We start from the raw sequence: 27,365 nt of genomic DNA, 5'->3' as shown, positions 1-27,365 counted from the left end.
TGCGCGCTCCCGCCTCCGCCTCCTCGCCGCCTCCGCCCGCCCGCCGCGCTGACTGTCGCGCTCCTTCCCTCCCCAGAGGATGTCCTCCTTCCAGCTCAACCTCAACCCGCTCAAGGAGCCGCTCGGCTTCATCAAGGTGCTCGAGTGGGTGAGTGCTCGCGCTCGGCGGGGAGCGGGCGGCGGGGCCCTCCCGGCAAGGTCCTCGCGGCCCTCGGGCGGCCGAGTCTGTCACACGCGCGTCCGCCGCGCCCGCGCGTGTCACACTCGCAGCCCCGGCCGGCCGGGCGGGCGGGCGGGCGGGCGGGCGGGCTGGCTGGCGTTCCCCGGCCAAGTCGGGCCCGGCCCCGGCGCCCGAGGGGAGACGCTTCCTGCCCGGCCTGGCCGACCGGAACCCGGCGGGGCCTGTGGCCGGCCTCCTCCTCCTCCTCCTCCTCCTCCTCCTCCTCCTCCTCCTCCTCCTCCTCCTCCTGCTCGCCGCCTCTCCGCAGCCGGGTGTCGCCTCTCGTGCCCCGACTTCTTTGCTTTCTGTTGTCGTTTTTCTGTGCTCGGACCGGGGAGCCCCGCCCGGCGGCCTCCCGACTGACTGACTCCCGGCCCTGTGTCAGGGACCTTTCCCCTCACTCCTTGGGGAGGGTCGGGGGCCCTCCAGCCCGGCTTGGAGTCTTCTCGGCGTCGTTTGTTTTCCTTGTGTCCAAGCAACAGACTTGATTTTCTCTTCAAGTCGGCTCCTGACCATTTTCGGCCACGTTCCCTTCAGGGCTCGTCCGGCTTCCGCGAGGCCCCGCGATCTGAAGGAGTTGGAGTTGGAGTTGGAGCACCCCCCGATTGATTCCCTCCCGATCCCCTGCAGGTGGCAGGGCTAGGTTTTCCAGGCCCGGAGAGGCAGCCTGCAGCTGGCCAGGGTGCGAGCGTGCTACGAATGCAGAAAAAGGGTGAAAAAATCTTCACCAGCAAATGCGGGCCTTTTCCGCCAGCTTCGGGCGACATTCGCAACGTGATGGAGCGGGGCAGGGCCAGGCCGGTTTCCTCTCTCCGCGGACCTTCCGTGTCGGGATGTCAGCGAGAACTCAAGATTCTGCCCCGTCTCGTTATTTCCTTCCTTCCTTCCTCCACGCCCCAAGTTTCCTAACCGTCCCTCCCCGAACTTCGACTGGGTTATTTTCTGAAAGTTGCCGTCGTGATTTCACAGGAACCTTTGCTTTGAAAGATTGAGCGAGTGTGTAAACCTTGACAGTTCCTTACACCTGTGTCCCACGTAACTACAAAGAAAATTGCTTTTTGGAAAAGAGATTCTAAAATCGCAGGAGGAAAGTAATGTCTAACGTGGACAGTAAAATATAAAGGCCAAGAACAAGTTTTAGATGATAGATTTAATCTTGGGGGCTGGAACGAGCGATGGTATAGTTGGTAGTGTGTTGTTGCCCCAGGCTTGATCCCCAATTTCCCGTGTGGTTCCTCCAGCACTTCCAGGAGTAATTCCTGAATGCAGAGCTGGTATTACTACCCCTAAACATCTCTGGGTATGACCCCAAAACAAACATAAAAAAAGATATAATCTCGTTGACGATTACTGTTAAGCTTTTACTTAAATGAAAAAGCACTTGTTTATAAGTGGGCTTCTTTATCTGCCCATTTTAAATCCATAGACTTGGGCTGGAGAGATAGCAGGCTGCTAGTGCACTTGCCTTGCACAAGGACATCTGGGGTCCTATCCCTGGCATCCCATATGGTCCCCCAGCACCGCCAGCAGTAACACCCCTGAGCATTACCAAGTGTGGCTCAACACCCACTCCCCTCCAAAACCATAGACTTTATTGTGCCTCTTTAATTTAAAAGATTCATGCTTAAAATTGATTAGTGCTGGCCTAATATATTTTGTGAAAAAAAATCTTTTGAAACTTCTTAAGTAAATTCTACTTTCTGTTTGAATGACTAAGCACAGAAGAACTATTTGTGAAAAGACACTGTTAATAGTGTAGTGGATAATTCGCCAAATACTTAAATTATTTTAGATACCATTTTAGATAATGGTGCTCAGCATGAATAAAACATGTTTCTTTTCCTTATGATATGTTGACAAGACATGGCAACAGACAGGAAAATCCCATGTAAATATATAAGGCATGGGTGCTAAATAATAGGTGAAAAGAGAGCATTTGTTTGAGGAACTTAGGAGTTTATAGATGAAAAAACCCTTCAAGGATTAGTACTACTGGGGTGAGGAAGGGTTTTGTTTTTTTTTTTTCCAGACAAGTGGAACTTGAGCTTAATGGTGTGAAATCACTTTACTCATATTTGTGAATTAAAGTCATGTGCTGGGCTGGAGCATACTGGGAAGGGAGTGGTGTTTGGAATGCCTCTGAAAGGTTTTAAAGGTTTGGAGTTTGTCCTGTGGGGAATCTTAACCCTCTAGGGTTAACCTTTGATACCCTGGGTTCATCCCTTGGGAAAATGCACGTGTGCACAAAATACATGTGTTCAGAACTTTAGGTTATTTACTGAATAGCTTCTACAGAAGCTCAGAATTCCTATTGTGTGGAGTGGGGGTTTACTTATTCAAGGATTTTAAAAGAATGAAACATAATTTGGCTTTTTTTTTTTTTTTTTTTTTTACCATTGTAGAGGATAGTTGGGAAACATAATTTTTGAAGGAAAGAATATCTGTTGTTTGAGAAAGTTATATGCCTTAAAGTAAACTCCCTGGGAATAGAAACATGTAGAAAGTAGAGTATATTTGGAGAAGGAATACGACAAAAGACTCAGATACAATTGATATATTTCTAATTCGTGTTAGTAGTAATACCTCTAAGATAAATCACTAAGGAATAAAGTTTTTGTGAAATTTGGGTACATTATAGATGTATTGAATTTATGCTTTCTTTAGTTCATTTAAGTGGAGGTATTACATAGGCATGTAATACCTATGGATTATGGATCTGGAGTTTGAAAGAAAAGTAAGGAGTGGTCAGAAAGATAATATAGTGCAGGTAAAGTGCCTGCCTTGCACATAGCCTACTCTGATTCTGTCCCTGAGCATCATGAGGAGTAATCCCTCAACCAGAGCCAGAAGTAAGCCCTAAACACACATGGGCACAAAGCCAAAAATTATATTACATTATATTATGTTATATTACAGTACATATAGCATATATAATAAAAATAAGGGGCAGAAATATCAGTGGTCAAACACTTGCTTTACATATGTATGGGCCCTGGTTTCCATTCCCAGCAACCTTCACTCCCACCCCATATAGCTAGTCCCAAGCCCAGTGACAAAAATATAAAATTATTTTTGAAGGTAACTTTTTAGAAGTATGGACCTTTTCAAAATCTTTTCATGAAAAGTGTTCTGCAGATCTATGCCAGTAAAGGAGACAGGAATGATTAAGATGGAAGAAAATAACATCTTGGCATCACTATTAGATTTCAAGAAACTGCCACTTAACATTATCAGCTACAGTGGGAGGGATTAAATAATATGTATCACTTGGTAGTCAAGAAGCTATTGGTGGCTTTAGTAAGAGAAGTTTCAGTAAAATTAGAAGCAGAATGGATTGTCAAGAAAGAAGACAGAAATACACTTTGTGAAAAGGAAGAGATTTAGTAACTCATCTTAAAGGTGAGGAAAAGTGAATAGATGGTAGGTGAAGACTTGTGGAAAGTTGTCAGAACTTAAATGTTTAGAATAGAGGCAGAGATAGGATGAATAATTCAATGCTTAAATGGAATGAATGTTAAAAGTTCGAGGGGAGAAAGGTCCATACTTTGTTTTTTATAAGGCATTGATTGAGTGGTAAAGGGTTACCTCAAAAAATAGTTTTACAAACACCCAAAATCTGAACGAAGGCTGTTAGCCATTTACATGACTAAAAGAATAGCTCTCCAAATTTATTTATTACTATCAAACCTCTAGGGGGTATTAGATAAGAATAAGATCTGGGCTAGAGAGATAGTACTACTGCAGGTAAGCAATTGTCTTGCCTGCAACTGATCAGGGTTCCATTCCCAGCAGTATTTAACATTTCTCTGGTAAATTTAGATTTGGTTTGTAATTGACTGGGGGAGTTGGGTTTGGGTCACACCAAGCAGTACTCAGGGCTTACTCCTAGCTCTGCACTCAGGGATCACTCCTGATGGGGCCCACAGGATCATCTGGGGTGCCAGTAATTAAACCCAGAGTGGCTATGTGCAAGGCGAGTACCTTACCCTGTGTACTATCATTCTCACCCTCCGTGGTTTTTTATTTATAGCCAATTACTCCTACTATTAGTTTTTTTTCCCATGAAAATAATCTTATTTCCTCATAATATTAAGCATTGTTTGGGCAGTTTCTTTCTGCTATATTGCATAGGATGGGCAAGTGACAAATATTTAGTCCTGGATGAATCTTAACTAATAAACTTTACTAATTCCATGCACTAAAATTGTGGGGAAGATACTATTTTTTAGTAGTGTAAGTTGAATTTTAGAATTATTAGCCATCTCTGAAAAAAAATGTTAATAGGGATTGTACCCAGCACAGAAAGGGTCCCTCCCTGTCAGTCCTATAGACTACACCCGGTGGTGCTGAACAGGATGTTGTGCTAGGGTTTGGCCTGTAGCTTTATATTCTCCTTTATTCCTTTGACAAATTTTGAGGAAGCACCATGATAAATTCCATGTTACCTGAGGCGTAGAATAATTAATTTACCTAGATCCTACAGTTATTTTCGCTTGTTTTGGGGCCACACCCGGGAATGTTCAGGGGTTACTCCTGGTTCTGCTTGAATTGGGGTGTGGGAGGGAATAACCATATGAGATGCAGGGGATCCAATCTAGATTGGCTTCAAGCAAGGCAAACATCCTACCTGTAGCTAAAATTGCTTCAGTTCCAATGGTTATGATTACTACATCCAGTACTCTAGTCAGTTCTTAGTACCTTTGGTAACAAATATTTGTATTTCTAACTTAGTCTAAATAAATCTATGAAAAAATTACTCAAAAATTAAGTTTAAAAAAAAAAGCTTAGAATAACTTAGCTTTCTCTTTCATTAGATGCCTGTTTATTATTACAAGCTGCTGATAATTATTGTGTATTGATGATTGTTATTTGATTCTTAAATAACAGCAGGCCATTTATCTTTCTGTGTATGAAGCAAAATAGTTTTATTGAATGAAACATATGTGAGAGGAGAGGGAGAGGGAAAATACATGTTCAAAAGAGAACACAGGCTTGAAGAACAAGTCTAGTAGGGTCATTTATCAGGTTTGGGTATTATTTCAGGTGGGAAAGGTGCAGTGCCAAAAATTGAACCCATGCCGCATGTATGCAGGAATCTGTTTTACCTCTGAGTCACAATGCCTAGCCCTTGTTTCTGGTTTTATTTACAATGAATGAGAAAATTCAAAAGAATTTTCAGAAGTGTTACCTCAGGTCAAATTATTCCTCATGAAGATTGGTCAAACCAACAGCTTTATTTTAAAGTAACAAATAGGAAATTACTCACAGGCTTGAGTTAGAACTCCTCTAACCCTTTGAATATTATTCATATCCATTTATTTATTTGTTTGTTTGTTTGTTTTTTGTTTTTGGGCCACACCCGACAGTGCTCAGGGGTTACTCCTGGCTGTCTGCTCAGAAATAGCTCCTGGCAGGCACGGGGGACCATATGGGATTCTGGGATTCGAAGAACCAACCACCTTTGGCCCTGGATCGGCTGCTTGCAAGGCAAACGCTGCTGTGCTATCTCTCCGGGCCCCGTATCCATTTATTTAAACAATAAACTTTAAAAAGTAGATGTTAGCCGATTATAAAGGGCATAAAGTTTGAACATCTCAAATAGATTGGGATTTTTACACTAAGGACCATTTTTTATTATAATTTTAGTTTATGACAGCACAGAAGAATCTTTCAGAAAATCCTGAGTTTGCATTGTAGAGAACGGGGCATAATATTTTTCAAGGCTATCAGTCTAACATTGACTTTTCAGGATATTTAGATTTCTTTAACCCTGCCATCATGTGTTCATATCTTTTCTACTAGAATTCAGATAATACTTCGCCAGCCACGATTGGATATACATGTAAAGCTTGAAAACAGATTTATTTACTTACCTTCATCATCTGTTTGTTCTGGAATCTCTCAGTATTTACCATGAACACTTGGATAGAACAGATTTTCATAGATGATATGTAGTGAGAGTTTTCAGAATGCACAATGTACTTACATGGTACTCTGATAAAATATAGAAAGGAAAATTAAAATAACAGTGAAGAGTTTTAGTACAATGGTTTTGGATATATTTGATTTAGAACCCCTTTATGTTATAAATACCAAGAACTACAAGGAACTTCTGTTTATGTGCACTGTACTTAGAAATATTTAAATTAATTGAAATTGGGCAGAGACATTTAAAAATAATTATTTGGGGAGCCAAAATGATAGTACAGTAGGTAGCTTGCATGCAGCTCACTTAAAGAAGTATGAAGAGATTGCTGGGTTTAATCTCTGGTATCTCATATGGTCCCCTGATCCTACCAGAAGTGATTCCTGAATGCAGAACCAGGAATAACCCCTCTGCACCATTGAGTGTAGCCCGAAACCAAAAAATAAACCAGTGAAAACCAACAGCTTTATTTTAAAGTAACAAATAGGAAATTACTCACAGGCTTGAATTATATCTGCGGCATTAAATGATGCCAGTTTGCCTTATATTGAAAGGTTTGATTCATTTATTTTGGAGGAAAGTATCTGCTAAATATTAGTCAGGAAAAATCATAGTTTTTTTTTCTTATTTTTTCAGGTAAAATGGTGTTCCATGGCAATAAGTGGTGAAACGAAGTTCATTATACTTATACTTTCCCTGGAGACAGTTGTTTTAGAAAGCGTTAATAATACTTGCACAAACACATCATTTTATCATTCAGAATTTAAGAATATCCAAGGGCAAGGATTTAATAACAACCAGTAGTAGTGTTTACTGCTACATCAAAGATTTTATTTTATTTTTTTTCCTTTTTGTCATGAGAGAGTTTGAACGTAGGCTTCACACAAACATGTGCTTTACCACATAACCACATCCCCAGCCTTATCAGTCATTCTTTGGGAGGGTGATACACCTCCCATGCAAAGCTTGCCCTCCAGACTTTTAAGTTTTTTCCCTACCCCTCAGTTATTCTTGGGGTAGGTGGCTTTTTAAAGACTGAGTGCCAGGAGGTAAAACAATTAATGCTACAAATTTTCACTTTATTAAATGCTTATGCTCAAGTTTCTGGAAATGCCATTACAAGAGACACATTATTTTGAAAACCTGTTTTTTAAAACTTTATTGATTGGTTGGTTGGTTGGTTGGTTAGTTTTTGGGCCACACCCAGCGGCACTCGGGGGTCACTCCTGGTTCTGCACTCAGAAATTGCCCTGGTAGGCTGGGGGACTTTATGGGATGCTGAGAATTGAACCGGGCCCCTCCAGGATCAGCCACATGCAAGGCAAATGCCCTACCACTGTGCTATTTCTCAGTCCCCAGTTTTGAAAACCCTTTCAAACTCATGGTCTCTCTGAGAGTCGTAGGGGCTTCAGAGACCATACCAGTTGAGAAGTGCTGCTTTTTTTTTTTTTAATACAAGATAGATTTCATTGGAAAGTAGAAATTTAGGGGAACAAAATATATGGGAACAGAATCAGGAAAAAAGGTCAGCCAAACTGTCTGTATTTATTACTTATTTTATATTGAGTACTTAAAAGTGTGGAGAGATTGCCTCATGAAAGACCCCAATCAAAGTCTGTCTCCTGGCTTACATTCTCTCTAGTTTTGTGATAAAGTGTGTGTTCTCATGTTTAGTAGTTTTCCAGACTATCATCAGATGGAGATTGAGAGACTCAGAAATCAGATAAAACAATCATATGTCTAGAATTACTGTGGGCCAGAGAGATAGCACAAGGAAGTAAGATGCTTGCTTGCCTTGCATGTAGCTGACCCCAATTCAAGCAACCCAGGCCTCACAAGCCACAGGTCATCCATGAGTACAAAGCCTAGAATAGCTTCTAAGTACTGCTGGGTGCCACCTAAGTCCTTTGCCCCCAAGTAAAATTTAAAACAAAAAACTTTTAGACGAGGAGATGACTATAAAAACACTAGACAGTGATTGAGCCTATGCCAGATATTCTAAAACAAAAGTAAAATTTCTTGTAAGAGTTCAGATCATATCAGTGGCAGCAAATACTGTTTTTTATGAAGTGACAGATGAACATTCAGAATATTGTTTCACTTCACAAGACAAAAATAGAATAATTTAGAAGGCTTTTAAAATATACTTAGGGTCATCAGAGATTTCTAATATTCATCAGCTTAACAATTATATAAGAATAAAGTTCACAAAAAGATGTTTTCAACAGGGCCCGGAGAGATAGCACAGCAGCGTTTGCCTTGCAAGCAGCCGATCCAGGACCAAAGGTGGTTGGTTTGAATCCCGGTGTCCCATATGGTCCCCCGTGCCTGCCAGGAGCTATTTCTGAGCAGACAGCCAGGAGTAACCCCTGAACACTGTCGGGTGTGGCCCAAAAACCAAAAAAAAAAAAAAAATGTTTTCAACAGAAATTAATAATCAAAAAACCTTCAACTATTTAAAAGGAAACTCAAGTTTAGTTCTCCTGGTTCAAATTTTTAAGTATTATGGAACAATAGGAATGGGGCAGTTTAAGAACTTTTTGTCATTGTACTTTATAATGAAAGGAAGAGTAACTACCAATAGTTTTCATATAGTTACCTGGAGATTGCAAATAAAAATAAGTTTAATTTTGGGGTGGAGCTATGGCACAAGCTGTAAGGTATCTGCCTAGTGCGCACTAACCTAGGACAGGCCGCAGTTCAATCCCCCAGCATTCCATATGGTCCCCCAAGCCAGGAGAAACCCCTGAGCGTCACTGGATGCGGCCCGAAACAAACAAACAAAAAAGTCTACTTCACCCCAGTTGATTTTGATAACAGTAATTAAAACATCTGCTTGGATTTCATACAAATATTTTATAAGTACCTACAAGTATTAATAAATGTATAGTTAAGTGGGTTGGTATAATAATTGCCATATGCTCATGTTGAAAATTGTAAATGTTATAAAGCTTTTAAACCATCTATTCTAGTTTGTAAGACTTTCCAGAATGTTAACCAGTTTTTGATAATAAGTATTTTAATGAGTTACATATTGGATTCAGTAATGCATCTTTTTTTTTTTTTTTGGTCTCATTTTATTTAGTTTGCCTCTATCTTTGCTTTTGCCACGTGTGGAGGTTATAAGGGTGAAACAAGAATTAATGTCACTTGTTCTCCTAAATTTAATGACAGTAAAACGATTACAGCTGCTTTTGGTTATCCATTCAGGTGAGTTATTTCTTTGTTTTTATAGTTAAACAACTTCATTTTCTTATTAACTATTCCAGCAAGTTATGAATATGGGCAGGGGACAGAAAATTTCATATTGCATGTTTTTTAAAATAGTGATCATTGCTACTACAAGTGTTGTATACAGACCAATGTCTATAAATTGTTTTTCCTATTCTGGGATAGAGCAAGTTCAGAAAAGAAAAAAAAGCATTTTGAAAATTTTTTATATGCCTCTGGTGTTTGTATTATCATATATTGGAGATCATGAAACAAAACTAAACAGGGCTACAGTCATTCACATTAATGTGAGAAGCTATTTGGAAGCAAGCGAAACCTGAAAAATCCCGATTTCTCATGCATTTGTATTTTCCCATTATAATGCTCTTTATAGAGTTCTATGTGTAGTTATATAAAGTGAGGGGTTCTTCAGTTTTATGTATTGGCATAAAACATTTCTTTACTCAAACTAAAATGGTTTTTGTGAATTACTCTATTGACATCAGTGTTCATTGGAAAGTTTATTGCATGAATCTTCTTTCCCCTTCTCATTTTATTTACCTGACTTCTGGAGCTTAATATTTTGTTCAGTAAAATGGGAAAATTACTTTTTATTACGTTGAATTTGAAAAGATTTGTCAGCTAGCTAGTGTTTAGTAATCATCCAAGCTTCTTTGTAAAGTTTCTCTATAAGGAAGCATACAGTACACAGCAATTTTATGGATAGGGAAAAAAAATTTTTTTTTGATATTTTTGGGCCACACCCGTTTGATGCTCAGGGGTGAGTTACTCCTGGCTAAGCGTAAGTGCTCAGAAATTGCCCCTGGCTTGGGGGGACCATATGGGATGCTGGGGGATCGAACCGTGGTCCTTCCTTGGCTAGCTCTTGCAAGGCAGACACCTTACCTCTAGCGCCACCTCTCCGGCCCCGGATAGGGAAAAACATTTTTTTTTAATATTTTTTTTGTTTTTCTGTTTTGGGTGGTGGTGGTGGGTGGTAGGATAGGGAAAATTTAAAGTTAACAGCTAATCAATACAGAAATAATAATGTGAATAATTGGTTATCAATTGATAATTGATTATCCTTGCATTGCACACACTAAATTTTGCTTCTTTTTTTTTTTTTTTTTTTTTGGCCACACCCAGTGATGCTCAGGGGGTACTTCTGGCTATATGCTCAGAAGTCGCTCCTGGCTTGGGGGGGACCATATGGGATGTTGGGGGATCAAACCGAAGTCCGTCCTAGGCTAGTGCAGGCAAGGCAGGCGCCTTACCTCTAACGCCACCTCTCTGACCCCAATGTTGCTTCTTAAAATGGAATATCAGGTTGTTCCAGGCCTCTCAAGCTGCCAACTTGTTTTTGTTTTGTGGAAATACTAGCTTTCTTCAGTGTATAGCCCTGGCTCTGCACTCAGGGTCACTTCTGATGGGCTCAGGAGACCATATGAGATGCTGGGGATTGAATCCAGGTTGGCTGACTGCTAGGCAAACACCCTACCTGCTGTGCTATTGTTCAAGCCCCTTTACCTGACAATTTTTCATATCTGGATACAATATCTGGGTATGAGAGTATTTAATTCAGTCTATATTTAATCATAAATTAATTACCAGATTATCATTTATGCACTTTTCTTACGAGAATTTTATTTGCATATTTGAGGTTTTTCTTTTTTCAAAATAAAAGTTTTTAATGTATTTGGGAATGTCTTTTGAAATTTTATTTCACTATCCAGCCTATGTATTTCTGTAATATAAATTATTATTTCTATAATTTCTATATTCTATAATTGCCGGAAAGGCCAGCAATGGTTTATGGATGTATTTGTATTTTTTTTTACTAGGTTGAATCAGGTATCATTTCAGGCACCTGATGATGTAAAAGCGTGTCCCGATTGGACTGAAAATGTCCTTGTTGGAGATTATGCTTCTTCTGCACAGTTCTATGTCACATTTGCCGTCTTTGTCTTCCTATACTGCATTGCTGCTCTTCTCCTTTATATTGGTTATACAAGCCTGTATCGGGATAGTCGAAAGCTTCCCATGATTGTAAGTAATTGTTTTGTTATATACAAAAAATAAATTAATTGTGTGAGTATATGTTATTTTTGAAGTTTAATATATATTTTTATACTTAAAATATAAAAAATAATTTTTTTTTGGTTTTTGGTTTTGGGACCATACCTGGTGACACTCAGGGTTACTTCTGGCTATGCGCTCAGAAATCGCTCCTGGCTTGGGGGACCATATGGGACACCGGGAGATAGAACCGAGGTCCTTTCTAGGCTAGCCCGGGCAAGGCAAATGCCTTACCGCTTGTGCCACCACTCTGGCCCCATGAAAATAGAATTTCTTAGCATAATTTCATTAGTTATATTTTTGCTGTTTGCCTCGATGTTGAGCTTTCTTGTGTTGCCATACTTATTTCTTTTCTTTTTCTTTTTCTTTTTTTGGTTTTTGGCTCATTCCCACCAGCGCTCAGGGGTTACTCCTGGCTCTACGCTCAGAAATTGCTCCTGACAGGACAGGCTCGGGGACCATATGGGATGCAGGGATTCAAATCACCATCCTGCATGCAAGGCAAATGCCCTACCTCCATGCTATTTCTCCAGCCCTGCCATACTTTTTTTTTTTTTTTTGGTTTTTGGGCCACACCCGGTAACGCTCAGGAGTTACTCCTGGCTATGTGCTCAGAAGTTGCTCCTGGCTTGGGGGGACCATATGGGATGCCGGGGGATCGAACCGCGGTCCGTCCAAGGCTAGCGCAGGCAAGGCAGGCACCTTACCTCTAGCGCCACCACCCGGCCCCCAGCCCTGCCATACTTAATTCTTAATTCTTTCAGCCCTTTTGTGGCATTTTTTTTTTCCATATTCTTGGAAGTACAAAGATTTTTTTTTTTTTTTTTTTTTTTTTTTGGTTTTTGGGCCACACCCGGCGTTGCTCAGGGGTTACTCCTGGCTGTCTGCTCAAAAATAGCTCCTGGCAGGAACGGGGGACCATATGGGACACCGGGATTCGAACCAGCCACCTTTGGTCCTGGATCAGCTGCTTGCAAGGCAAATTGTGCTATCTCTCTGAGCCCAAGATTTTTTTTTTCTAATTCTACTTTTCCCCTGGAAAGAACTCAAATGTATGCTAGAACATATTAGGTTGCAAGAAGTGAGAAATTAAATAATTAATGCCTTAGCCTTAAATATTGCTGTTCATATTAGTAGTCTCATACCTATTTTCCTTCTTTCTTGCCCCCCCCACTTTGTTTCAAAAAGAGCTCCTTGTGCTTTATAGTGTCTTATTGAACTTCATTGTCTATATATATATAATAATAATCAACAATCTTTGGTCCAAAAAACAAATTTCGAAACTGGAGTGATAGCACGGCAGCTGACACCTCTTCCCCCCCACCCCTGGGTTCCATTACCAGCATACACACCCACACCTGCCCACCACCAGGAGCAATTCCTAAATGCAAAGATAGGAATAATTCTTTTTTTTTTTTTTTTTTTTTTTTTTGGTTTTTGGGCCACACCCGGCTTTGCTCAGGGGTCACTCCTGGCTGTCTGCTCAGAAATAGCTCCTGGCAGGCACGGGGGACCATATGGGACACCGGGATTCGAACCAACCACCTTTGGTCCTGGATTGGCTGCTTGCAAGGCAAACGCCGCTGTGCTATCTCTCCGGGCCCAGGAATAATTCTTGATCACTGCCAGGTGTGGCTGCAAAGCAAAATAAAAAATAAATTTGGCTCACCTTTAAAAAGAAAGTTAATTTGGAATACAGCTGTATCCACTCATTTACCTATTTTAGAAATACATTCATGTTACCCTGCCAGAGTTTAATTGTGACATAAATTAAAAAATATTTGGACCAGCACTATAGAACAGCAGGTAGGGTTTTTGCCTTACACATTTCTGACCTGGGTTTGATCCCTGATGCCACATATGGTCCCTTCCCTAGGAGTGATCCCTGAATAAGTCTTGAACACTGCCTGGTGTGTTCCAAAACCAAAAACCAAAAATCTATCGTTACTGTTCGTTTCTTTGCAGGAAAAGTTTGCTGACTCTGGGCTGCATCTCCAAATTTCCTTTTTTTCTTTTTAACTTCGATTGATTGGTTTTTGGGTCACACTCAGCCGTCCTAAACAGGGGTCACTTCTGGCTCTGCTCAGAAATCGCCCCTAGCAGGCTGGTGTACCACATGGGATACTGGGAATCAAACCAGATCTGTCCTGGGTTGACCATATGCAAGGCAGACGCCCCTCCGCTGTACCATCTCTCTCCAACACCTCCAAATTCTTTAATTTAAAATCTCACCCTGTTTTGTTATGAGGTTTTTTGGGTTTGTTTTTTTGTTTTTTTGTTTTTGGTTTTTGGGTCACACCCGGCAGCACTCAGGGATTACTCCTGGTTCTATGCTCAGAAATCACTCCTGGCAGGCTCGGGGACCATATAGGATGCCGGGATTTGAACCACCATCCTTCTGCATGCAAGGCAAATGCCTTACCTCCATGCTATCTCTCTGGCCCCAACCAAGTGATAGTGTGTGTGTGTGTGTGTGTGTTTACCTCCATGCTATCTCTCTGGCCCCAACCAAGTGATTGTGTGTGTGTGTGTGTGTGTTGTGGGTAGGTGCTTTCAAAAACCCGATGGTATTCAGGGTTAGTTCTGGTTTGGTGCTAGGAATCATTCTTACAGGGCTCAGGGTATCAAGTGTGTGTGTGTGTGTGTGTGTGTGTGTGTGTGTGTGTGTGTGTGTGTGTGTGTGTGTGTGTGTGTGTGTGTGTGTGTGTGTGTTGTGGGTAGGTGCTTTCAAAAACCCGATGGTATTCAGGGTTAGTTCTGGTTTGGTGCTAGGAATCATTCTTACAGGGCTCAGGGTATCAAATGTGTGTGTGTGTGTGTGTGTGTGTGTGTGTGTGTGTGTGTGTGTGTGTGTGTGGTGGGTAGGTGCTTTCAAAAACCCGAGTGTGTGTGTGTGTGTGTGTGTGTGTGTGTGTGTGTGTGGTGGGTAGGTGCTTTCAAAAACCCGATGGTGTGTGTGTGTGGGTGTGGGTGTGGGTGTGTGGTGGGTAGGTGCTTTCAAAGACCCGATGGTATTTAGGGTTAGTCCTAGTTTGGTGCTAGGAATCATTCTCACAGGGCTCAGGGTATCAAATGGAATGCTGAGAATCAAACCCAGGTCAGCTTCTTGCAAGGTAAGGGCCCTACCCACTAGCCCCTCATCCAGATAATTTTTATAGTCAGCTTAGAGTCAGCAACTTGAAATTTCACTGGCAAAACCAGAGATAAGCTGTGGTATTTTAAGTTGGAGCTCTCTTGAAAAAGAATAACTAGAAAGGCAGTATTAGTGACATGAAAAGAAAACAAGTGATTTAAGGATTCTGGTCATTTATACCTAAGGAAAACCAATGATGTTTAATAGTTGTTTGTCAAAATAAAAGGAATACTGTGATGAAATTATTAACTAAGATAACAGGTTTTATATATTTACTTACTTATTTTTTATTTTTGCTACCTGGACCTTAGGAATGCAAATGGTAAGTAAGGAATATATAATAGTCTATTACCAGTCATAATTTATTTCATTTCTCATATTGAGAATAAAGTCTCAAACCATCTTCATAAAAATTTTTGGTTGTTCATGCCCTTCTTAAAAGATAGATATAAAACTTTTAATTCAGCAGAAATTTATTACTAAGAATCTGTAACTTCTGCAGACTTTTCAACCTTTATTTTGAGGAAACCATGATCAAATAATTATATTCTTTATTATATTATATATGAAGTCATGTCTTGTTTATTTGTGATTATCTATATAATTATTTTTATTTATTTATTTTTTGGTATTTTGGGCCACACCCAGTGACGCCCAGAGGTTACTCCTGGCTATGCGCTCAGAAGTCGCTCCTGGCTTGGGGGTCCATACAGGATGCCAGGGGATACAACTGCAGTCCGTCCTAGGCCACCGCTCTGGCCCCCTATATAAATTTTTTGATTAAGCAGTACTTCATTTTTTTGGTGATTGTTTTTTTAAAGTAAGCTTTAAAAGCACCATATTTTAAGATAATTGAAAATGTTAAACTAAAATATTTCTGTCCATTTCTCTTTTATCTACATCTTTTGGGAGCCACATCCAGTGATGCTCATAGGTTACTCCTGTCTCTACACTCGGAATTACTCCTGGCTGTGCTCAGGGTACTATATGGGATGCTGGGGATAGAACGGAGCTTCGTGCAATACAAGCACCATACCGGCTATATTATCATTCCAGCCCTGATCTTTTGTTTTTGGGTTACACCTGCAGTGCTCAGGAATTACTCCTGGCTCTGCACTCAAGAATTACTACAGGGGGTGGTGATGAGGTTTTGGGGACCATATGGGATGGTGGGGATTAAACCTGAGTTGCCTGCATGCAATACAATCACCCTACCCACTATATTATTATTTAAGTCCTGATTTACATTTTTAGAAAGGTACATGCCAATAGTAGAGTTCCGATGTAAAGTACATTTAGAAAAATTGGTTGTTTTAAGTCTTTTAGTCATGTATATATATATAAACACACATATCTTGAATCTATATATATGATAAGATATATAGAGTTGTTAATATAGATATACAGTATAGTTGCTGTATCTTTTAAGTAACTATTGGTATTTATCTTAAATCATTCATTAAAATCTGATTGACAGAACACTAAAAAGTTAATTATATATATATATTAAATCCTGTGATAAAGTCCAACTCATTTCTGAGTTTTAGAAAGGATATGTACAGCCATTGTAGAAGCCCCCATGGGCTGGAGAGTTTGGAGGTTACCTGGAAGCTAAGAATAGGCAGTATTAAAGTTTGAAATTTTACATTATTGTCACTTTGGTCACTAATTTTTTTTTTGGTCACTAATTTTTAAAAGAAAATTAAGATACAACTTAAAATGGACTTTTTAAAATGATATTACGGGGTGCACATTATAACTTGGCAGCACACAACTTGCCATGTGTAAGGCAATTTAGTTAAAATTTAGTTAATTTAGTTAATATTTTAGGTAGTATTTTAGTTTTCCAGCTTGCTGAATAAAATAAGGAGAATTATTTATTTTCCTTTATTATTTCAGTAAGAAATTCCTTAGACTATTTGAAACTTTGTTCCTGTTATTGGAGATGTAACAATTAGAAATTATCAGTAATAAAATACTTTGAGATTTCAAAAATTTTTTGGAGGTCTGGATTATTTTGTTAGGTGTTTCGGATTGTTTGGGGGCCATACCTGCTGATACTCAGCGCTTTCTCTTGTTCTGTGTTCAAGACTGACCCCTGGTGGTTTTCTGGGAGACCAGGGTCAGCCACCTGGAAGGCAAACACCTTAACCCAGGGGTCTCAAACTCCCGGCCCTCCGTACAACATTTTGTGGCCCACGGCCGGCCTTCAAATATCGCAGTATTCGCGATTATTCGCTTACTGAATAATTGCAATAAAAATCGCATTAAGTAAGAAAAAATCGCATTAGACATTCGCAGACCCCGAGCAGTTCCGTCCGAGGTATGCAAATGTTTAATGCGATTTTTTGCGATTTTTTTCTTACTAATGCGATTTTTTTATTGCGAATATTTGGTAAGCGAAATCCCTTATGCGGCCCTGCTTCACCCCGACTTTGCCTCCTGCGGCCCCCAGGTAAATTGAGTTTGAGACCCCTGCCTTAATCCCTATACTATCTTATCTTTAAACACTTTTTCTTAATATGATTAACGTTCGGGGCCGGGTAGGTGGCGCTGGAGGTAAGGTGTCTGCCTTGCAAGCTCTAGCCAAGGAAGGACCGCGGTTCGATCCCCCAGCGTCCCATATGGTCCCCCCAAGCCAGGGGCGATTTCTGAGCACATAGCCAGGAGTAACCCCTGAGCGTCAAACGGGTGTGGCCCAAAAACCAAAAAAAAAATATATATATATATGATTAACGTTCTTTTTATTCCCCTCCCCCCATTGATTAACATTCTTAAAATATTGCAGTCATTAATTTTTTGAAGATCTTAGGGATTAGGAGATGGCATAGAGGCGAGGAGCCCTAGTCTGTCACCTGGCTCTGCATACCATGCCCCACATTTCTGGAACTACATCCATGGTAATCATCAGAAGTAGATTTTGTGGTCTTTTAATTGCAGGGTCCTTTTGCTGCAATGTCATCTTGGGGACTTAACGTTGAACTCTCTGGCCAGTTTGTGTATAACCTGGAATGGTTAACAGATCCCTAAAAATTGTTTGGAAGATCCCTCAACCCCCCCCCCCCAAGACAAGTTAGATTGACTAAGGGATATGAAGGTATGAGCAAGGTTGATACAGTTAAAAAATGCTAACTTTGGGTCCAGAGCAATAGCACAGTGGTAGGACGTTTGTCTTGCATGTGGCTAACCTGGGTTCAATCCCCAGTATCCCATATGGTTCCCCAAACCTGCCAGGAGTGATTTCTGAGCACAGAGCCAGGAGTAACTCCTGAGTGCCGCCGGGTATAGCCCAAAAACAACAACAGCAAAAAAGTACTGATTTTACATTGTAAGATATGGATGGAGATTTGGGTTATGGAACTGGAAACAAAGGTGATATAGGGGAGTGGGTTAACTGAAGCATTATGGAAGGATGTACTTATTGGTAAGTACAATATATGAGCCTAAGAGTGGCAGAGGTGAGTAAGATTGTAGTATGAGAAGTGCATAAAATCTAAATGTGTAGTTTAAAATTCTTAAATGCCTGAAGAGATGATTAAATTTTGCTTACTATAGTGTCTTAGCTATTAGGTAATAATAGTAAAAGCAGTATTAACTGTCAAATACGGCATTTAAGAAGATGGGATGGAGAGATAGCAGAGCAGTAGGGGATTTGCCTTGCATGCAGCCAACCCAGGAGGAACCTGGTTCAATTCCCAGGATCCCATATGGTCCCCCAGCCTGCCAGGGGCGATTTCTGAGTGCAGAGCCAAGAGTAACTCCTGAGCCTCACTGGGTGTGGCCCAACAACCAGCCAGTCAATAAATAAAGTTTAAATTTTTTTGTTTTTGTTTTTGGGTCATGCTCAGGGGTTACTCCTGGCTCTGTGCTCAGAAATTGCTCCTGGCTTGGGGGACCATATGGGACACCAAGGGATCAAACCTAGGTCAGCCACGTGCAAGGCAAACACCCTACCACTGCGCCATCGCTCCACCCACCCCCAATTTTTTTTAAAAAAGGAAAAATTTAGTATGTCATAAATGTCATATCTCAGAACTTTGGATTAGATGTAATGTGAATTTCATCATTGATGTGAAATTTGGTATTTTTATATTGTTCATTATTAATTTATACTTCTCTGATTTTTCCTTTAGGACTTTGTCATTACTCTTGTGGCCACATTTTTGTGGCTGGTGAGCACTTCAGCCTGGGCTAAAGCTCTTACAGATATTAAACTAGCTACTGGTCAGAATATTGTCGAGGAATTGACCTTTTGCAAGACTGAGAAAGGGAAGTGTCACTTTGACTCTGTGACTAGTATGGGATCTCTAAATGTATCTGTGGTATGTATGTTGTATTTCTTCACTTAAAAGAAACCTTATCATTGATTAAGAAATCTTAACTTTTGGGGCCGGGCGGTGGCGCTAAAGGTAAGGTGCCTGCCTTGCCAGCGCTAGCCTTGGATGGACCGCGGTTCGATCCCCCGGTGTCCCATATGGTCCCCCAAGCCAGGAGCAACTTCTGAGCACATAGCCAGGAGTAACCCCTGAGCGTTACCGGGTGTGGCCCAAAAACCAAAAAAAAAAAAAAAAAAAAAAAAAAAAGAAATCTTAACTTTTAATAAGCCTCTTTAATAGATCAGTATTTATTTCCATCAGGCTATCAGAATCCCAGATATTATATAATGAGAAGTATTAAAAATACTACTTTTCTAATGGTCACTAAGAATTGGTTCAGAAAATTTTTTTAATATTTGTAATCAAGGGGCCAGAGTGGTTGCACAGAGGTAGGGCATTGCCTTGCACTCATCTGACCTAGGACAGACAGTTCGATCCCCTGGCATTCCATATGGTCCCCAAATCCAGGAGCGATTTCTGAGTGCATAGCCAGGAGTCTGAGTGTCACCGGGTGTGGCCCAAAAATAAAACAAAAAAATATTTGTAACCAAATTTGAACCGATAAAGATCAAATCTTTCTTTTTAGTAAAATTGGCTAAACAGGCTGGAATTTGATCTGAGAGGTACTAATAATCGTCACTAACATGTATTAAGACTATATTATGGTAAGAACATTATGGTATTATGGTAAGACTATATTATGGTACGAACATTACACTCATCTCTTGCTTACTTACCCAATTACCATCATGAGAGCAAAGAAGGTGGTATTACTATCTTTAATTTACACCTTTTTTTTTTCTTTTTTTTTTATTATTATTATTTTTATTTTAATTATGACAACAAAGATGCAAAGAAAGAGGACAGGGTAAAGTTACAGTGGAAGCCCAATCACCCATAAACAAAATTCACGGTATTCCCATCGATGATATCCCAGCCTTGAACTTTCAGCCAAAGAACATTAAGAAAAACAAAACTAAACCCATGTACAATACTATTACTTTGTCCCTCAAATCCCCAGTTGTAGTACATACTATTTCTTAGCAGCAGACAATATAATCTAAAGACATTAGACTTATGTAACTCCTTAAACATTGAGGGCAAAGTACATTTCTCTAGTTCCATGCACATGCTTACTAGTTTAAGTTAACCTCAAAAGTTTTAGTGGGTTATTTTTCTTAAGGATTAGCGTCAAGGGAACTTAGTAAAAAACGGTATTAAAGTGGCATTTGTTTGCATAGGCCCACCAAAACATAAGGGACATGGAAAGACAAATTATGGTCTAAATACAAGGAGACCCTACCCCTGAAGTTTCCTGGCACAGGACTGACTCTAGGCTCCAGGCAAACTAGTTTGTCCAATTCAAGTCATCGTCTGTAGTGGCAATACACCTCCATTCCTCACATAGTCTCTGTTGTTGGTATCATGCTTTTGTATTAAAGATCCTGGAGTCTGCATATCCCATATTGCAGTCAGGATGGTGCAGAGCATGCTCTCGTTTCACCTCACACTTAAGTGGCACTAGAGAGAACCATGTCCTGTAGAGCAGGTCATTGATGTTGTCAAGTCTTCTCAGTGTAAACGGAAGTCTCTTTTTAGGGGGTCGATGTCAGACCCTTGGTAGTGTCTTTCCTGGTAGAGGACTGCTTCCAGCTGTTGCTATAAAAGACCTTGGCTGTTTCGGAGATAGCTTGCCTGGTTCCGGCGTGAATGGAGGATGCCCATTCTTCTGAGGCCTGTGCCAGGTCATTATATCAATGTTCAGGGTGTAAGGTACATTGTACTGAGATTTATTAGATAAGAACTTATCTATATGTATGGTGTTTTCCCATTTTAATGTGTCTATGCAAACAAGGATCAATGCCATGAAGCGTTGTTGGTGCATCTGGAGGCAATAGGAACAAGACCAGCAATTTCCATGACATAGTTCAATCATAGGCATCAAACTGAGGGACAGTTCCAACAACAATCCTTACTATACAGCTTACAAAGAAAAGACAAGATGAAAAGTGGATAGAAACATCATGGTAGAAAAATATATAGAAAGTTACATCAGTTAAAGAAAATACCCATAAAATATTCAAAAGATATATGTGTTCAATATGTGTTCAATTAATGTCATTCTAAATAGTTCTGGGATTTGTTAGAACTACTGTATGTCTTAGGTCAAAGATTAAAACTATCTGTTACTAAAGTTAAGAAGGGTAAATCTAGGGTACTGATGGTGGGAGGAGCAAATGTTCGCGCGGGGGCGCTAGCCCCTGCGCAGTTTGCAAAATGTAGACTGGTATGAAATTTCCAGTGACAGCCTGAGTATAGCTGAGCAGCTATCTGCCACCCACCAGATCAAATTCCACCCCCAAAGCCCAACCCTAGGTCCGGGCCCCCCCCTGACCCTAGGCCGGACCAAAAGGCCGCTGGCACATGGGGAGGCCTGCCAGCTGCCCGTCCGTGCCGGCTCAAAATCCTGCTCCAGGAAGGGAGAGGGACCCTCCCAAGCCTGAAGGACAGGGATTTGACCCCACCCTAGGCCAGTGTCCGGGCCTGGCCTGGGAGTGGGGAAAACCCAGGGTGCCCCGTCACCCCCGTTTTTATACAGCTAGGAAAAAGTGTAGTTCATATGTTAATTTCTTCAGTGCCATAACTCTTCAGTGGTAATTTAAGATTCAAACCAACTCTAACTTTAGAGCCTACTGTCAAATCTGACTTGCTTTGGATCAAGGAAAATAATAACTTATGGTTACCTGAATCTAAAAACCCTACTCTAAAACATGTTATCTGTATAAATTAAATATTTCATCAACTTTACCGAAACACAACATTCTTAAATATTAATATACTAAATATAGGCCTAGTCCAGGTTAAATGCTCTAGTGAGAGGGAAGAAGAGACCCTTATGTTTATTTTTAGGGAGGTATCATATCTTTTTAAGAAAGCCATTTTGCAGTAGATGAAGTGAGCCCTCTAAGCATTATAAAGTCTGCCAGGTGTTTTAGTGATTTTATAATGTTAAGCTCAATTTTTCATTTATGTTGACATTGATCTGAGATAGTTTCAACAAGTATTTTTGTATTTCAAGTATTTGGCCTTTAGTAATAATGTTAAACTTTTTTTACCCCATATTTTCCATACATCTTTGTTTGTTTTTTGGACCACACCTGGTGATGCTCAGGGGTTACTCCTGGCTTGGGGGACCATATGAGAATCTGGGGATCAAACCCAGGACCGTCCTGGATCAGCTACGTGCAAGGGAAACATTCTACCGCTGTGCTATTGCTCCAGCCCCATCTTTGCTATTTTTATATTTATTATTAAGAAACTTTGAAAATCAGGGCGTCTCAGTTTATTCATCTCTGAGATTTTGTGTGTATTTGGGGGCCCATACCCGGCAGTGCTCAGGGCACCAAATATGATGTTGGGGATCGAACCTGGGTCCACTGTATATAAGGCAAATATCCAGCTCACTGTACTGACCCCTTCTCTGAGACTTTTATCTTGTCAGGTTTATGTCTATGAAGAGTAATGTTGACTAATGCTGAATATGAAGTAAAGTTCTTTTGTGGCTCCTTTTGTCCTCTGGCTACAGCTTTTTAGAATTAGGGACATGGTAGTAGGGAGGGAGAAAGTGGTAAAATAGGAAAAGTTAAACTGATAGTTTATAACCATTCAGATTGGAGAAATGCAAATGTTCTTCAGCCCCAACCGATTGGATTTTAATGAGAGTGTTAGTTATATTTCTCTAGTACAATCTTCTCGGTAAAAATGAGCATGTAAAAATAAGATAGATATCGCGGGGCCGGAGCATAGTACAGTAGCAGGGCATTTGTCTTACACTCAGCTGACCCAGAACGTACCTGGGTTAGATTCCTGCCATCCCATAGGGTCCCTCAAGCCTGTCAGGAACAATTTTTGAGTGCAGAGCCAGAAGGAAACTCAGAGCGCAACCAGGAATGGCCCAAAAACAAAAAGATTTTCTTGTAGCTATGATTTTATATTGTGCATGTGAGATGTAACTTCATTTCATTGGGAATAAATAAACCATTATATATCTAAATTTACACTGAAATAGAAAGCCTTCTCTTGAAACCCCACTTTCTGTATAAAGTTTAATGAAGTAATAGTAAATTGCCTAGAAATGTTGAGCTTTCAAAGGAAAACCTAAGATGGGTGCTAGGTTTTAAGAAGTTACTCTGTTTATTTTTCTATTTCATAGATCTTTGGCTTTCTGAATATGATACTTTGGGGAGGAAATGCATGGTTTGTATACAAGGAAACCAACTTACACAGTCCCTCAGACAACACGGCCTCCCATGGCCAAGGAGGTATTCCACCTCCTGCTGGAATGTAATGCAACGGAGAAATACACTGGATGAGAAATTTGTCTGTACTATTGACCTGTTGCCAACCTCTTGAAAACCATTATTTGTTTCTAATAAAGTAATGGCTTTTTCAGTAAATTGGTGGGTTAAAATTTTGCTGCTTTTTTACATAAAGCCTGTGCCTTTCCTAGAAATTGAAGATGTAAATGTATTCTCACATGTAAACTTCAGGGTCTATTATGAGCTGAGACACAATTTTAAAAATTAATGGAAATGTCTTCACTAAGTTGTTTGCCTTCCAAAGTGTTTACACCTTAAGCCTTAATGTATAACTTCATTCAAAACAGAATTATATTGTCATATCCTAATAGAAAGAAAATCTATTTGGTATATACACTACTGTAAGTTTGTACAGATCATATACCTAAGACATATCTTTGTTTAAGGAAACCTTGATTATAGAAGTCATATTTAGAAAAAAATAGTTCAGAATTTATATCTGAGCATTGTTTATATGTTACAAAAAATTTTAATTGCAGACACTGGGTGTATGTTTTATTACTGTTTTTCTAAGTGGCCTATAGTCAGTACCAATGGCATATTAAAATTGTTTGGGGAATGGAGTTTGGAAATTTCTAATAGATAATGTAGTTGATATAGTCATTCTATTGCATGAGATCCTATTATGTTGGTTTTGCTGTTTAAATAGAACATGTTTCAGTAGATCTGTGTTATGTATGGGCATTACTCTTAATGATGGTTATTTGCTATCGTATTGCTGTTGCTACATACATGCAGGCTGAAACCTGGTCTCCTTACAAGTATAGTAAAATAATTCTTTTTTTTTTTTTTTTTTAGATTCTATGTATAGGGTTAAAAAATTATGAGGCTTGCTCTTTCAAGCCTGTGTTCTCCCTTGGATACACTCTCTCTTGACCCTTCTTTCTACTCTGTAGTAGCTCATGTTCACAGTTGAATACATACAAATGTATTCCTCTCTGTTCTCCTCTCATGTCTTCAATAAAGACATCTTGCTTTGCTAAAAAGACAAAAGAAAAATTATGATTGCCTTATACTTTTGAAAAATCAATATTTAAATTCAATGAAGTTGCTATTTTGATAGCATTAATATTGTGTAAAGAAATGTGATTCCCATTTTATGTTTCTTAATGTTCGCTCTTACTTTACTAAAGGATAATTAAAGAATTATGCATTGTTAACAGGTTGGAACATAAGCGAATTATATGGCTGCACATACATTTGGGAATATTCTGAATCGAAGGCTTACTCACTTTTTGCTTTTTTGTTGTATGGGGCAAGATTTCCTATTCTTAAGACACAGTTGTTTATATATGAAGCACTTGTTATTGCCTCATTTTTTGCTTTTGTTAATGACAAGAATTGTCAGTATGAAAATGTGTATATTTTATGCCACAACTTAATAAAAATGTTAAAAGTGCATTGATTGTTATATTGCAAAAAACTTCATCTTAAAGGCATGAGTAGTACAAAGGGAATTGATTTGCAAAGCAGAAAATACAATATCACAGTATTTTCAGCAACAACAAAAAAACTTGACAAGGCAGACCGAAGATAGCTCAAAGTGCTAGAGTGCATGCTTTGTGAGTGGTAACCCAAGGTCCAATCCTCATTTCACTGGGAGCAATTCCTGAGCACTGAGCCAAGAGTAGATCCCATTTCATAACCCACTCCTTCCAGCTAACACTAAGCTAATGTGCCGTTCCCCCCTCCCCCGCCCAATTTTCTTTTGATAAAAAACAAGAGTTGGCAAAATGAGTTAGAAATGTTGGCTCTTTAGAGATCCTATTTTGATTTTAAAGATGCTTGTTTGCAACTTGCAGATTAATTTTCGGAAAACTTTTTTCTAATTGACTATTTTAAAGACAACCAAGTTTATTAAGAGTATATGGTGTAGAGCCAGACTTCCTGGGACTGAATCTTGATTTCACCATTTACTAGCTAGTTAGTTTGCTTGATCCAAGTTACCTGCTTTATGCCTCATTTTGTTTATCTGAAAAATATAAGTAAAATTACTAATTTCAAATAATGCTTATGAGGGTCAAATGAGTTAAAAAAAATACCATAGAACATTTATCTAGCATCAGTAGGAGGGGGTGAAAGGAAAGAAAATTATAGTTTAGGTGGCATAAGAAAAGTGGTGGAAGTTTTGGTGGTAAAATACCACTCTTGTATCAATAAAGTACACTGATACCATAAACTTCAATACTTGTATATTTACTATAGTAAATATTTACTATAGTAAATATTTACTATAGTAAATGATACTTAGAATAGTTTGTAACATACAATAGGTACTTTATAAAATTTCCTTGGTGCCCTCCCACCACTCTGCACACACTAATGTTCAGGCTCTGCACTCAGAAATTACTCCTGGCAGGCTTGGAAGTACCATTGGGATGTCAGGGGTCAAACCAGGATCAACCTTGTGCCAGGCAAGCGCTCTGTTTGCTATGCTCTCTCCAGCCCCCTTTAATTGTTACTAACTTGAGCTGAAAAGCAAGGGTGGTGGGACAGACAAGGCAGACAGAAGTTTTGGAACTTAGATTAACCACTATAACAAAAAGTATCACTTTATATATGCTTGGGTATTTTTCTGTTGTGGCAGATATTCACAAAATTAATAACATTAAAGTCTAATAGTAGTTATTTAACTATCCCAATATTGGGATAAAGGTCCCCAAATCAACTTTTCTTTCAATTTTAGAATCATATCTTGTATTTATTAGGCTACTATATTAACTTTGTCTCAAATTGAAATGGTTTCTCTTTGCTTTTTTCATGACATTAACATTCTTTAAGAATACAATTTATTCTTGGCTGAAGCGATAGCACAGCGGTAGCATGAGGGCGTTTGCCTGGCATGCGACCCATCTAGGATGGACCTTGGTTTGATTGTCCAGTGTCTCATACGGTCCCCTGAGCCAGGAGCAATTTCTGAGTGCATAGCATCAAAGGGTGTGACCCAAAAAGCAAAAAAAAAAAAAAAATAAATATATATATATAAACTATTCTTTTTCAGAGTTTTCCCTTTGTTTGGATTTGTCCAAATTTTTTTTCTTAAGATAACACATTTTTGGAAGGAATAATAAAACATCTTCAGATTATTAAGAGATAACTGATACTAATTTTTCCGTTACCATTACTGATGATATTAACTGATAATTTGGCTAAGGTTTCATTGGCAAGATACTCTTACTTTCAAAGTACTTTTTTTATTTTGCAATTATTCAAAGCAAATAGACTGGATGGATAGTATAGCAGGTAAAGTAGTTGCCTTGATGTGGCTGATCGAGGTTTGATTATTACTACACCATATAGTTTATAGAGCCCATAAAGACTAATTTCTGAGCACAGAGCCAGGAGGAAGCCCTGAGCACTGAAAAAAAATTTAACTTTTTTTTGGGGGGGAGGGGTGGACCATATCTAGTGCTCAGGCATTACTCTTGACTCTGAGCTCAGGAATCACTCCTGGCAGGCTCAAGGGGCCCATATGGGATGCCGAAGATTGAATATGGTCTGCCACATGCCAGGCAAACAACATATTTGTTTTGCTATTGCTATTGCTCCAGCCCCAAATTTTTAAACTTTTGGGAGGATATATGAGTAGGTTATATTTTTGAGAATTGAGTTGCTTGGATAAAATAATTTTCAATTATAAGGGCTAGAGAGAATACAGCAGGTAGAGTACTTGCCTGTACAATTCATAGCACAAAATATTCACCTCAGCCACATCAGGAGTGATCAGTTCTTGAGCACAGGAGCATGGCCCTAAAAAAGAATTTTTAACTAAATAAAACATTTTTATTTATTTTATTATTTTATTTATTGTTATGTTATATTTCAATACTATAATTTTATAGCACTCCAAAAATATATAACTAGATGCCCACTACTGGATTAAATAGATACTAACATTCATGTCAGAGCTGGGTTTTTTTGATTGTCGATTTTGTTTTTAAGAAATAAAACCTTAAAAAAAAAAAAAAAAGAAATAAAACCTTACAGATAGAGCCTTCTTAAAATATATTCCCCTTTACAGCCCACCCCAACTTTCACCAGAAGA

General features: G+C 39.4%; 1 protein-coding gene across 1 annotated transcript; it reads left to right on the top strand.

Annotated features, from left to right (window-relative positions):
* Nucleotides 1-24,708, top strand: SYPL1 (synaptophysin like 1). The gene is made up of 5 exons (XM_049783620.1): nt 1-148; nt 9,232-9,356; nt 11,198-11,402; nt 18,699-18,887; nt 23,155-24,708. Exons 1-5 carry the CDS (start codon nt 80-82, stop codon nt 23,287-23,289), a joined length of 723 nt encoding a protein of 240 aa, XP_049639577.1. The 5' UTR covers nt 1-79; the 3' UTR covers nt 23,290-24,708.
* The last annotated feature ends 2,657 nt before the right edge of the window (nt 24,709-27,365 follow it).

Source organism: Suncus etruscus, chromosome 1 (genome assembly GCF_024139225.1).
Source record: "Suncus etruscus isolate mSunEtr1 chromosome 1, mSunEtr1.pri.cur, whole genome shotgun sequence".
NCBI lineage: Eukaryota > Metazoa > Chordata > Mammalia > Eulipotyphla > Soricidae > Suncus > Suncus etruscus.
The sequence above is the reverse complement of the archived record's forward strand: the minus strand, read 5'-3'. Positions and strand labels throughout refer to the sequence as shown.